Source organism: Anabrus simplex, chromosome 1 (assembly GCF_040414725.1).
Source record: "Anabrus simplex isolate iqAnaSimp1 chromosome 1, ASM4041472v1, whole genome shotgun sequence".
Taxonomy (NCBI): domain Eukaryota; kingdom Metazoa; phylum Arthropoda; class Insecta; order Orthoptera; family Tettigoniidae; genus Anabrus; species Anabrus simplex.
Window position 1 is genome coordinate 1,339,566,381 of NC_090265.1, and position 13,396 is coordinate 1,339,579,776.

The 13,396-nt window shown below is 38.0% G+C and overlaps 1 protein-coding gene across 1 annotated transcript in view; it reads left to right on the forward strand.

Moving 5' to 3' along the window:
- CenG1A (Centaurin-gamma-1A) overlaps positions 1 to 12,033 on the forward strand; it is a 528,156-nt gene extending 516,123 nt beyond the window's left edge. The window contains exon 16 of the mRNA XM_067137775.2: positions 11,761 to 12,033. Within this exon, the coding sequence (XP_066993876.2) occupies positions 11,761 to 12,033 (273 nt within the window). The remainder of the gene's footprint in view (positions 1 to 11,760) is intronic.
- Positions 12,034 to 13,396: the final 1,363 nt, after the last annotated feature.

Consider the following 13,396-nt stretch of genomic DNA (forward strand, 5'->3'; position numbering starts at 1 on the left):
AACAAATCTTAAAAAAAAAATAATATAGTACTAATAGCAAATACGGAGAGAGGAATAAAAAAAATAATTATAGAATGTACAACATGACAATATAAATGAACATGATAATAATTTTAAAACTAACACCAGTAATAATATAAGGAGGAAACACAGTAAAAACCTATAACTAGCAAATACATTTCTAATTTTTATGAAAATAAGCTCATTCATGCTACGCACATTGAACAGTGGTATTCAGGAAGTGATTTCGGCAATCCCATCTTAAATCTCCTATGAGAATGTGACTCCCTAGTGGTAGCAGGGAGGGTATTTCACAGCCTAGCGGCAGTGACTACAAAGGAACAGTTGGAAGTCCTGGAGTGACTGAGAGATATTGTTAAACAGAAGCCAGATTGTGTATTGTGGTTATAATAGGAGGAGAGGCAATTAAATTTTGATGAGAGATAATTCGGTACAATTCAGTTTAGAACTCCATGCAGAAGGGACAACATGTGGAGACTACGACGCTCATGAACACGAAGCCATGACAACTCCCTATAATAAGGTGAAATGTGAGAATCATATCGCAGCTTCAATATAAATCGAATACAGGTGTTTAAACTCCGTTCAAGCATCTTGTTACTGTCTTGAGATATGTCTGTAAGTACAGTGTCGCAGTAGTCTGGAATTGGTAAGATTAGGGATTTTACCAGTTGTATCTTAAGATGTTTTGGAAATATAGTAGAGTAGCATTTGAGAGGAAAAAGGGATTTCTGCACTTTACAGCATGTATTTGTCACGTTTTCAGTCCAATTAAATGTCTCGGTCATTATAACACCTAAGTTTCTTACTGACGTACAATAGGGCACGACAGTATTATTTAAATTAATAGGGGGTACATGTCTACTTTTCAGCAAGTTAAGTTTTCTTTTGGTACCAAATATAATAGTCTTGAGTTTTGTTAGGATTTATTAACAAGCTGTTATTTTTGACATAGTCATTCAGTCGTGGTAAGTCAAAATTTACTCTGTCAATCGCTACATCTATGTCTTGTGGATATGAGTGATAGTAAATCTGAAGATCATCTGCATAAAAGCCTCCGGGGCTCAGGCGGCAGGGCGCCGGCCTCTCACCGCTGATTCTGTGGTTCAAATCCCGGTCACTCCATGTGAGATTTGTGCTGGACAAAGCGGAGGCGGGGCAGGTTTTTCTCCGGGTACTCCAGTTTTCCCTGTCATAATTCATTCCAGCAACACACTCCAATATCATTAGATTTCATCTATCATTCAATAATCATTGCCCCAGAGGAGTGTGACAGGCTTCGGCAGCCGGCACAATTCCTATCCTCGCCGCTATTTGGAGGCTTCATTCATTCCATTCCTGACCTGGTTGAATGACTGGAAACAGGCTGTGGATTTTTTTCATCATCTGCATAGATATGGTACTTGCTATATTTCAATGCGTCCCCTATGTCGTTCACACTAACTACAAATAAAAGTGGGCCAAAACCGACCCCTGTGGGACACCTGTTGACTTGTTATGCCATCCTGAGTACGTTGTTCCCACTGATACTCGTTGCCGACGGTCAGTAAGATAGGAGCTAAAAAAATTAGAGAGATGTCTTATTAAAGTTGAGACTACGGAGTTTTAGCAGTAGTAACCCAGGGCTAACTGTGTCAAAGGTGCTGCTTAGGTCTAGTAGTGTTACTACAGTCACATATCGTTGGTCTGTTGCATGTCTGATATCGTTCATAACCCGCAGTAATGCTGTCACGGTACTACGTCCTTTTTTAACGCTGGATTGAAAAGGGTCAAGGAGGGAATTCTGGGTCAGGTATACAGTGATTTGTGCATGAATCAGACGTTCGAGTGCTTTTGCGAGGGGTGGTAGGATGGACACAGGGCGGTAATCTGATGGAGAATCCAAGGTAGTGTTTTTCGGGATTGGCCTTATTAGTGCGTCTTTCCAAACGTTAGAGAATACTCCATTGGTCAGGCAGTAGTTGGATATGTGAGTCAGTATTGGTAGTACAGCCCCGATGATGTTTTTAATTAATTTTATCGAGATACCGTCATTACCTGTCGCATCGGAAGTGATAGAGTACAGCACACATTTAACATCATTTGCACTAACAGTGTGGAAAGAGAACTGGTCGCGCTCAGAATGGCATGCTGAGTTTGTGGGATTAGCCAGAAATGGAACCGGTCCGACTTTAGGCTGAGAAAAGTAATCATTTAACGCATCTAGAGATTTGGTAGGAATGTGCTCTTCTACGGCTTTGCCTATGCCCAAAGATCGTAGCTTCTTCTATGTTTGGTTTGAATGATTATTTCCCGCTAGGTTTTCAAAGTAGTGGCATTTACTGTTTCTAATTAGCTGTTTAACATTTTTTCTCAGTTTCCTGTATTGCTCAAAGTCATCTTTGTCACGTGTTCGTCTGAAATGTCTATACCAACTGTCACGGCTGGCCATAGCAGATCTTATCTCGGTCGTCCCGGAGCATCTTTGTCATACAAGTTAAGCACTAAAGAGTTGAATCTGTTAACTTTTGAGTCAATGTCGTGAATATTACGTATGTCATCCCACAGTAAGTTATATGGGTCATTGCGTAGGTCATCTAATTCAATATGTTGTATGTCTCTTAAAATAATGTAGCATGCTTTATACTTCGGTCATCGGATAGAGTAACATAAGTACAATAAGTTGTGAGTTGAAATCCCAGGAGCTGGGATCTGTCCGTGTTTAATGACTTTCTGGGGTTGATTTGCAATTATAAGGTCAATTAATGTGTGAGTCAAGTGTTCAGGGTAGTAGACGTGGTTCGTAGCGTTAAGTGGTAGGATTTGCATGCTCAGAGCATGGAATACGCAACTTATCCGATTCACTGGTTTGTTTTAACAAGTTAGTATTAAAGTTGCCCATGACTATGACATCTTCGTAGACGGAGATAAGGTCTGTTAAAACTCCTTCGAAGTCCTCCATTTGTCTAATATTAGGTGGCTTATATACAATTCCTATTTTTTCTTATTGCAGTTGAGTTCAACAAACATATACTCAGGTCACAGGGGAAGGCTTGTGTCTGAGGTGCAGATAATCTTGCACTTAAATCATTCCTGTAGTAAAAGGCTACTCCACCACCTTGTCTGTCAGTGCGGTCATGTCGTAAGAGCGAGTATCCGTCAAGATTTACAGCACAAGACGGCAAATCTCCTCGTAACCAGCTTTCTGATATGCCAATACAATGCACCTTATTTTTTTCGAAAATAGTCTGTAGCTCTTCCAGGTGAGCTGCAATGGATAGTGAATTTAGGTGGCAACAGGAGAGAGCTCTCGGGTGATTCATCATCTGTCGCCTCAGAATGGATCCCGTTGCCTCAGGGTATGAGAGGGTTGAGGGTTGAGTTAAGAGGGGAGGCGAGGAATATGGGTCATTGACATAAGGGACAGATTCGTCTACCAACATATCACACAAAGCAGAAAACCATGAAAAATACATGCTACTTACATTCGTATCTCCTCTGATATCGCGCCGACTTTTCATGCACTCAGTCACATTTGCACTCAGTAATAATAATACACTATAATACAAACTTAAACTAATCCACATTATCGTTACTTCACTACACTGTTTCACCCCCTAGCTGCTTGAATAACATTGTTAAGGTCAGCCTGTGTGGTCACTTGTAATTTTTTCCCATCAGAGCTTAGAATAATGATTCATCCATCGGTAGTCCATACAGATTTCTGACCGAAGTGGTCATGCGCGGCGTTTAGTATGTCCTTTCTCGTTGCTGTTAGCGATTCCATTATCAGCATACCCGATCTCTTCAGTGATTTCTTTGCACGTCAGATATGGTCACGTTCGTGATATCGCATGAACTTTATTATGATGACCCTTTTCTCTCCCGTCACTACCTCAGCTGTTGTTCTCCTTGGTTTCCCAACCTGTGACAGCGATCTAAGTTGTCCAATGTCAAGTCTATCTATAGGTGGGATTTCACAACACCGAACGCGTTATCATACACATCCTTGTTCGGAGCTTCTGCCACCCCATGGAGTAATAGGCAGTTTCTCCTGCTCTACTGCTCTGCTTTGTCGATTAGGTCGTCCTGTTTGGAGATCTGGTTATGCATTTCAGTAAGTTCGGACTTCACCTCCTTGAGCTCTTTCTGCTTGGTGTAATTTAGTTCAACTGAGGAACATGTACGCTATCAAACTCTTGTGGAAACTGCTTATTCTATTGTGAAAATTCCCACTGTGTAATTTGATTTGATTTGTACCTGGCTAGAAGAAGTCCAATCATGGTGATGGTGATCCAGTGGATGATGATGATGATGATGATGATGATGAAGATATTGTGTAAGTAATTAATGACAGGCATGACTCAGAACAGGAAAATTCCATTAAAAATGACGAGTTTGGCACTGAAAGTGAACACAGCAGTGACAAAAGAAGACTTCTCTCAGGTTAAGGATGGAATGAAGTAGTTTAAAGATCTAGTAGCCAGGCTGAATGGCTCAGACGGTTGAGGTGCTGGCCTTCTGACACCATCTTGGCAAGTTCGATTCTGGCTCAGTCCGGTGGTATTTGAAGGTGCTCAAATACATCAGCCTCTCGTCGGTAGATTTACTGGCATGTAAGAACTCCTGTGGGACAAAATTCTGGCACCTTAGCATCTCTGAAAACTGTAAAAGTAGTTAGTGGAATGTAAAGCAAATAACATTATTATAATTATTATTATTATTATTATTATTATTATTATTAATAAGATCTAGTAACACCAACGTTGTGCACTTGTTCTCATAATATCGCACTACACATTTTGGGCTACAAAGGAGAGAAAGAATACCTGGAATGTCATATATGCAGAGTTTTGTGTGTCTGTTCAACAGTGCTATTACTGATTTGTTCTGATCAGGCACAAGAATAAAAGAGACCGAGGTGCAAGACTGACAGACTCCACCGAAATTTGAGCTCTCATTGGCATCTTGTACTCGGCTGGAATCTTGAGGTCAGGTTGGAGAAAATGTGCTGTTTGTGATTTGGTGTTGTAGGCACAGGTATGGACAAAGGAGATGCGATAAGTTGGCTCTAATTAGGGAAATACTTGAAATATTTACTTTGAACTAGTTAATACCTGTGCATAGATGAACAGCTAGTAGCATTTTGTGGTCACTGCTTGTTCAGACAGTTACTTCCAAGTAAGTGCTAAGTATGGAATTAATATTTATACTCTTTTTGGCACAAACAGTTTTTACACCATTAAATTGAAGGTCTATACTGGCAAGCAACCTGAAGGACCTTATCTCATGACTTTGTCAAGCAAATGACAAACTCAGTATTGAACAATGAACATTATATTACTGCTGGTAATTGGTTTTCATTGCTCCCCACAGCTTTGAAGCTGCTTGAGAATAAAACCACTTATGTGGCTACAGTAAAGAAGAACAAGTGAGAAGTCGCTGTAGAAATCAAAAGTGAGCAAAGGGAAAGAACTTCACAGCACCCATTTTCGATTTACTGAGAAGTCCCTATTGGCTTTGTACGTATTAAAAAAAAAAGAAAAGTACTGGTCTTATCTACCTTTCATCACTACAAAGAAATTGATCCAGAGACAGGAGATCAGGAGGAGGGGGAGGAGGAGGTTACTTTTATATCAGTTATCAATGGAGTTCATCAAACCTTTGATACATAGAAGAATTCAACAAGAAATCTATATATATAAAATAACTTGTCCTGACTGACTGACTGATTCATCATCGCCGAGCCAAAACTACTGGACATAAAGAAATAAAATTTTGGGGATATATTCATATTAAGATGTAGGTGCTCGCTAAGAGAGGATTTTTGGATATTCCGTCGCTAAGGGGGTGAAAAGGGGGGTGACATTTTAAAATTTGTGTATCTATATCTCAAAACTTTAAAAGTGTACAGATGTAAAAATTGGTATTTAGAATCTTCTTTAAAAATAAGGAAACACGTATTTTTTTGTTTTCAGAAAATCCCAACAGGAGGGGTGAAAAAGGGTGAAAATGGGGAAAAATGGGTTGAATGCCTTTAATCAGGATACCGGTACTTATATCTCAGAAACTGAAGATATTACAGACCTGAAAATTGGTACTTTTGATCTCCTTTAAAAATAAAGAAACACGTATTTTTTTGTTTTTGGAAAATCCAATTAATGGGATGGTGAAAAGGGGGTGAATTTTTAAAATGAGTGAATCTATATCTCCAAACTTTTAAAGTTTGCAGATGTAAAAATTGGTATTTAGAATCTTCATTAAAAATAAAGAAACACGTATTTTTTTGTTTTCGGAAAATCGCAATAGGAGGAGTGAAAAGGGGTGAAAAAGGGGTTGAATGCCTTTAATGAGGCTACTTATATCTCAGAAACTGAAGATATTACAGACCTGAAAATTGGTGTTTGGGATCCCCTTTAAAAATAAAGAAACACGAATTTTTTTGTTTGTGGAAAATCCAATTAAGGGGGGTGAAAAGGGGGGTAAAAATTTAAAATGAGTGTATCTATATCTCAAAACTGTTAAAGGTTATAGATGTGAAAATTGGTATTTAGAATCTCCTTTAAAAATAAAGAAACACGTATATTTTGTTTTCGGAAAATCCTAATAGGAAGGGTGGAAAAGGTTGAAAAATGGGTCGAATGCTTTTCATGAGTCTACAGTACTTATATTTCAGAACCTGAAGATATTACAGACCTGAAAATTGGTGTTTGGGATCTTCTTTAAAAATAAAGAAACACGTATATTTTTGTTTGTGGAAAATCCAATTAATGGGGGGGGGGGGTGAAAAGGGGGTGAATTTTTAAAATGAGTGTGTCTATATCTCAAAACTTTTAAGGTTTATAGATGAAAAAATTGGTATTTAGAATCTCCTTTAATAATAAAGAAACACATATTATTTTGTTTTCGGAAAATCCCAATAGGAGGGGTGTAAAAGGGTGAAACATGGGTTGAATGCCTTTAATGAGGATACATATATCTCAGAAACGAAGGATATTACAGAACTGAAAATTTGTATATGGGATCTCCTTTAAAAATAAAGAAACGCGTATTTTAGTGTTTGGAAAATCCAATTAATGGCGGTTAAACAGGAGTGACAAATTGGGGTGAATTTTTTGAAAGACTATATCTACAGATTATCTTGGAAACGTAAAATGTTACAGACGTAAAAAGTGGGTGTTTGGAGTCTCCTGTAAATGTAAAGAAACAGAGGTGATTTTTTTTTTTGGAAACTCCACTTAAGGGGAACTCAAAAGGGTGAAATTTTAAAATGAGAATTTTTACAGTATACCTAAAAAAACTTAACATGTTACAGAAGTGAAAAATGGTATTTTTTATCTCTATTAAACATAAAGAAACGTGTATTTTTAGTTTTCGGAAATACCACTTGGGTGGAGGGGGGGTTAAAGTGACTGAAAATGGTGTTGAATTCTTTTAATTAGGCTACTGATATCTCAAAAATGAAGATGTTACAGACGTGAAATTTGATATTTGCAATCTGCTTTAAAAGTAAAGAAACACGTATTCTCGGAAAATCCAATGAAGGGTTGGGGGGGGGGGGATGAAAGAATTGAAAAATTAATTGATTTAATTGTATGAGAATACATACATCTAATAAAAACTAAAGTTGTTACAGACGTGAAAATTCGTATTTGGATCTCCTTTAAAAACAAAGAAAAACGCGTTTTGGGGGGAAAACATCTTGGAGGGCGGGAGTGTAAAGGAGTTGAATTCCTTTCATGAGGACACATAAATCAAAAACTGAAGAAGTTAGAGTCGTGATAATTGGTATTTAGAAGATCCTTTACTATTAAAGAAACAAGTATTTTTTGCGGGAAAATTCACTTAGGGGGGCGGGGGGGAGGGGAGTAGTGTGAAATGAAGTGAAGAAAGTAAATTATTTTTATGGGGATACTTATATCTCAAAACTGAAGGTAATAGACGTGAACATAGGTGTTTGGAATCTCCCTTAAACATATAGAAACAAGCCTTCTTTTAATTTTATTTTGGGGGGGTGGGGGTGGTAATTAAACTTAACGGCGGTAGGGTGTAGAAGGAGGTGAGACCAATTGATTTTACTGTTATTAATGTACTTATAAGGATCCTCCGTTGCTCAGGCAGCAGCGCGCCGGCCTCTCACAGCTGGGTTCCGTGGTTCAAATCCCGGTCACTCCATGTGATATTCGTGCTGGACAAAACGGAGGCGGGACAGGTTTTTCTCCGGATACTTCGGTTTTCCCTGTCATCAGCCATTCCAGCAACAAATAATAATAATAATAATAATAATAATAATAATAATAATAATAATAATAATAATAATAATGTTCCGGACCGTCATGAAATGTGCGGACCGCGCTGGAAACGGCTACTGGACGGGTAATGACTAAGAATGCAGTCCGGCCGCCGGTCCGTTGCCGCCAAGGCACCGAATATAACAGCACGCCGGATCTCCTGAAGGATTTTATCCATATTAAAAATGATTATAGGAAAAGATGGCAAAGATTTACGTACCGAACTGACCGGGAGGAATACCTGAGCCTAGCCCGGGAAGTACGAACTCGATTGCTGGAAAGGAAGATTGAAAAATGGGAGGAAACGTGCCGTAAAATAAAAAACGAGTCAGATCGGGAATTTTGGTGGATTCTCGCAGAAAACGAGTCAGATCGCGAATTTCGGCGGATTATATATCTAAAACAATAAGCAATTCAATTATAAATTTCAGTATAATACCGTAGCGAAGCACGGGTATCTTGCTAGTACTACTATATGAGCTGAAATGACGAGGACGGGATTTTCTGGGAGTCAAAGATGAGATCACATCCACTACTCGCCCAGCAATGACGGGCTACGTTATTTAACGTAGTTCGTATTGGTGCGCGGGTGACCGGCTACGTAAATTAACGTTTTCTCACATTACTTCATTCTTGTGTGTTTTTATCCTCTCCGGCACAGGAAGCGTGATTTCATAACCCTCAGTACCACGTGACCGAGTGTATTGCCAGGTGTCAGCATGGCGCGCCGTAGCAAAGACAGCTTGATCGATGATGAAATATTTGGAGAATTGCATGCTGATAGTTTATCTGATGTCCCTAGTGATTGCGAAAGTGTGAGTATTGGTGATTGTGAAGATGTGTGTCCGCCAACATCAAAATATACGTGCGGAAGTGAAAGTGCGACATTCAGTTCAGATGTATCTGTTGACGGCTGCAATAATACGGGTGGAGATGCCAGTGATAGTAGTGAGAGTGAGGTTGATGGATGGAGAAATAAGGATGAAAACAGTCTTAGAACCATTTACAGGTTTTACAGGTATTTATATTTCATCCTACTTCTCATACTAGGTGTGCTTGTGTTGCCGGTCCATATGAAAGAATGGAGTAGCGCGCGCCTGGACAACAATGTGTTAAGGGGCCTAACATCGAAGGACATCGGCCCACTACTGAAGGTACAAGAGGTCAGTGCCATGTCTGTGGAAGGGCAAAGGTCCAAACAACTTGAAGATACTGTAGCATACACCTCAACACACTAACACTCTGTGCACCCATTGTCTGATGAGCCAAGGAGGAGACCCCCATCTTCCCATGACAAAGACAAGTGAAGAACAGGAGTGAAGTTACTGTAGTGTATTTTATTTAACTTTCTCATCTTATATTATTTCTACTTTATCTGTATAAAGGTATTTTGGTAAATAAAGTTCATACCATTTAAAAAACGGATAATATCATTCTGTAACATTTTCACCCCCTTTAATCCACTTATGATGACAACATTTTAAACTGGGTTACATGTCACCCACGAGAGAAGTAATGCAGTAGCGTAGCCAGGATCGGCCAATGGGGGGGGTTACAGTTACAAAATTAAGATATAACATAATGAAAGTGCTTGTGCTTGTGCGTGTCTGGTACGCGCATGCATGACTGTCATAAGGATACTGATACAAGAGTGAATTACTGTATGTGATATTCAGATTGCAATACACTACAAAATTCTTACTTTAAAATACAGAACAAGAACAATATGATCGAGGTCAGCAGTTTTATCTCAAACGGTATGTTCAGTTTACAATCTAAAAGCTAATTTTCGAGGCTTCCTAGAAAATAAATTTAACACATCTGTTGGTTTTACAACTATGTCTCTGTGAATGTTCAAGGGAGCAAACCCGTTGAGTCGACTTTCACTTGTGGTATTTCTGAGGTAGGTTTTAAGGCGTCTTAATGTTGAAAATGATCTCTCACTGGCTGCAGTGGTGACAGGTAGGGTGGCAAACACTCTCAACAAGCAGTAGATTGCAGGGAGTTTATCTTGATCACAAAAAAGAAGTTTATTGTTTACTGTCAGTTTCTATTTATTTTCTTTTTGTGAAAGTTCAATTGGGGGGGGGGTTCTAACCCCCCGTAACCCCCCCCTGGCTACGCCCCTGAAGTAATGTAGCAATCAACTGTGCGAGTGCGAGTGTTGCAGTGTAAAAAAAAAAAAAATAATAAATAGAATGAAAGTTACTGATTTTTGCCAAATTTCCTTTTGAAGGTTCTGAATGAGGTTATTTTAGGAAAGATCTGAATGATGTAATGTATTGGTAATGTATTGGTTATGTATTGATTTTCCTGTATTTAAACAGATTGTGTGAATTGCTATGGGTGAGCACATATCACTTATTTTATTGAGAACTTTTTCTGCATTTTAGAAAGATGTGAAGAGTAAGTTGCCTGCAGACATAATAAGGGCTTAAATATACTGTATAATTTAAACATCTATACTCGTCATTGATACTTTATTTGGGTCAGTACTTTTCATGCATTTTGTTCATTAGTGTATATTTGGAATGAGTCTGAATTTGGAGATAGGTGTATTCGAGAAAGGTTTGTGATAGTTGTGATCATGTTAATAGGAGTATTGTCAGACTCCTCTTTCCATTTGTGGAAAGTCCAGAAAGTCTTCTTTCATCCTCACCCTTTTAAATATACGGTAGATATGTCTCTCTTTTTTTTTTTTTTCCTGTATTGACATGCACTGTATTTTGGATTGACTGGGAAGTCTATAGTAGTTTCTTTGATAGTAACAAAACAAAATATTATTATTTACATAGAAAGTGATCTTTTCGTATTCCAATTGATTGACTGACAGATTCTTATCCCTGTATTGTTGGGCCTTACATTCCATCTATCTTCACTTTATTGATCAGAAGTTTTTATTTTATCAGCACTTCCCTTTCTTTTGTTAGATTGTTCACCCTCTTGTTTCACTAAGATATTTCACTATCTCTCTATGTAGCATTTATCATTTGTTTCAGAGGTTAACTATCCAGATGTATTTCCTCTGAGAACAATGACCACCACCACCACCACCACCACCATGTCATTTCTTTTCAGCATTTTTAATAGCATTCATTCTTCTTCTACCTCTTCCTTATAATTCTTAGGGAATTTAGTCATCATCTTCCTTATTGCTTTCTTTTCTCTTTCACCTTTGTTCAGCAGTCATATTTTGTACACATGGATATTTTATGTCTGTTACCACAAGATGGCTAACTAAGTGCACTTACTAGGAATTGGCCAGATTTTGAACAGAGTGACTGATCTATGAAGGTAAATTAATTAAGTTAAAATATGGATAAATTTGCCCTGTAAATAGTAGAAAAGGTAAGATTTTAAAGAACAGTGTAGATGTAAGATTAGTATCAAGTATGTTAATTTTATTTTGTCTCTGTTATAGCCTTCTTTATTGCAGATTAATTTTCTTATGTGAGTAATCCTTTTGCAGCATAATGCCAATGTGAAGGCAGTTGATCAGGATGGACGTACTTGCCTTACATATGCCCGCGCAGCAGCCAGCTTGGCTCTCAGCAAGTCTTCAAGTGGAAATGTTGTTTGTCCTGAATTGGGTGTAGCTGCAACTACAAGTCTAGTGGAACTTTTGCTGGCCAATGGATGTCCTGAAGTCACAAGCGGCACTCTGCCACGCCGGCGAGGTAGTGTGGGACGCAGGGGAACAGCTGATTCAGCCTTTGACAAATTACCTTCTAGTGTCATCTAGTATCAGGACAGGGGTAGCAAGACACTGCCCAGGCAACGAGCAGCTGACTCTATCAAGCTACCCCCGAGCGCCGCTCAAAATTGACTCTCAGGCAAAGTTACTTCATTTGTTGAAAGATACAAGTGTTTACTCCCATGTATCAGTCCATCTTTCCTAGTTTTTGTTCTCATTTACTGGTAAATAATGATGCAATTACACAGTCGTACTCAGTTGACTACTGATGTATTATGCCTTCTGTGTTTTTTAGTTGGCTTCCTTTCTAAAACACTGTTGCTGAGCATTAGGGATGTATAATTTCAAAGTAGCTTAGATTTAAGTAGATTGTGCAGTTGAAGAAATGCATTGCATTTTCTTTGTAAAAAAATCTTTCTTTGCTCTCATGAGCATGAGATTTACTAGAGCTCTTAATTTAAAACTAGATTATTACCTTTACTCTTTTGTCAACAAGTGAGAAGCTGTGCCCATAGACTTGGTATGAAATGTTCTTCTATTTATATCAGAAGAGTCACAAATTAATTTGGACAACCTGAATTCTAGATAAGGAGGAGGTTTGAATTCTGACATGATCTGAACTTCTGTTTTACTGGCACACTCGTTAACCTAGTGCCTTCTGCGTGTTCATTGTAAGTTTTTGTGCTTCATTGCCGCACAATTACTGTATCTCTATAGCTTGGGTCAATAAGCTAGGAGTTTTGTTGCAAAATATATCTTTGAACACTGAATTGTTACCATTCATTTATGGTACAGAGAAAATGAAACCATAGTTTGTATTATAGTTGTAAATATGTTCATTAATATTTAGCGATATCTTTTCCTTTTCTCTGATCAGCATCAGTTAACATGCTGCTCTCTGACATAAGACCAAGACTTTCTGTAATCTATAGCTAAATTATATATAGCCTATAATTTTTAGTATAATCAATCTATATTATTATACCGTTGCAACTCCTGTACATCTTGTCATAATGTAATAACTGTTTCAAAAATTTAACTGTTACCACACATTGTTACAAAGTTTGCATTATTTAAACCATATCAATTTGTTGTACAGAATGAAGTTTTTGTGTAAATACAGAGGAATTCCGGTTAATGAACATGTGAAAAGCAACTTTCTTGTCAGATAAATGTGCGGTACATAAAGATTTCTCTTAAAATAAAAATCATAAAGAAAACATTTCTAAATGGGATTTAAGAATGATAATGTCAATCAGATGTTCTTAATGCACATGAATTGAGTACCTAATGCAATATAGTCGTGCATTTAAATACTTGCATGAAAAATTTTAGGTTCAAAATTTCTCCCTCACAATTCAATCTTCATCTATGCTTTGAGTAGATCATACTGTACTTGTTCAGATACATA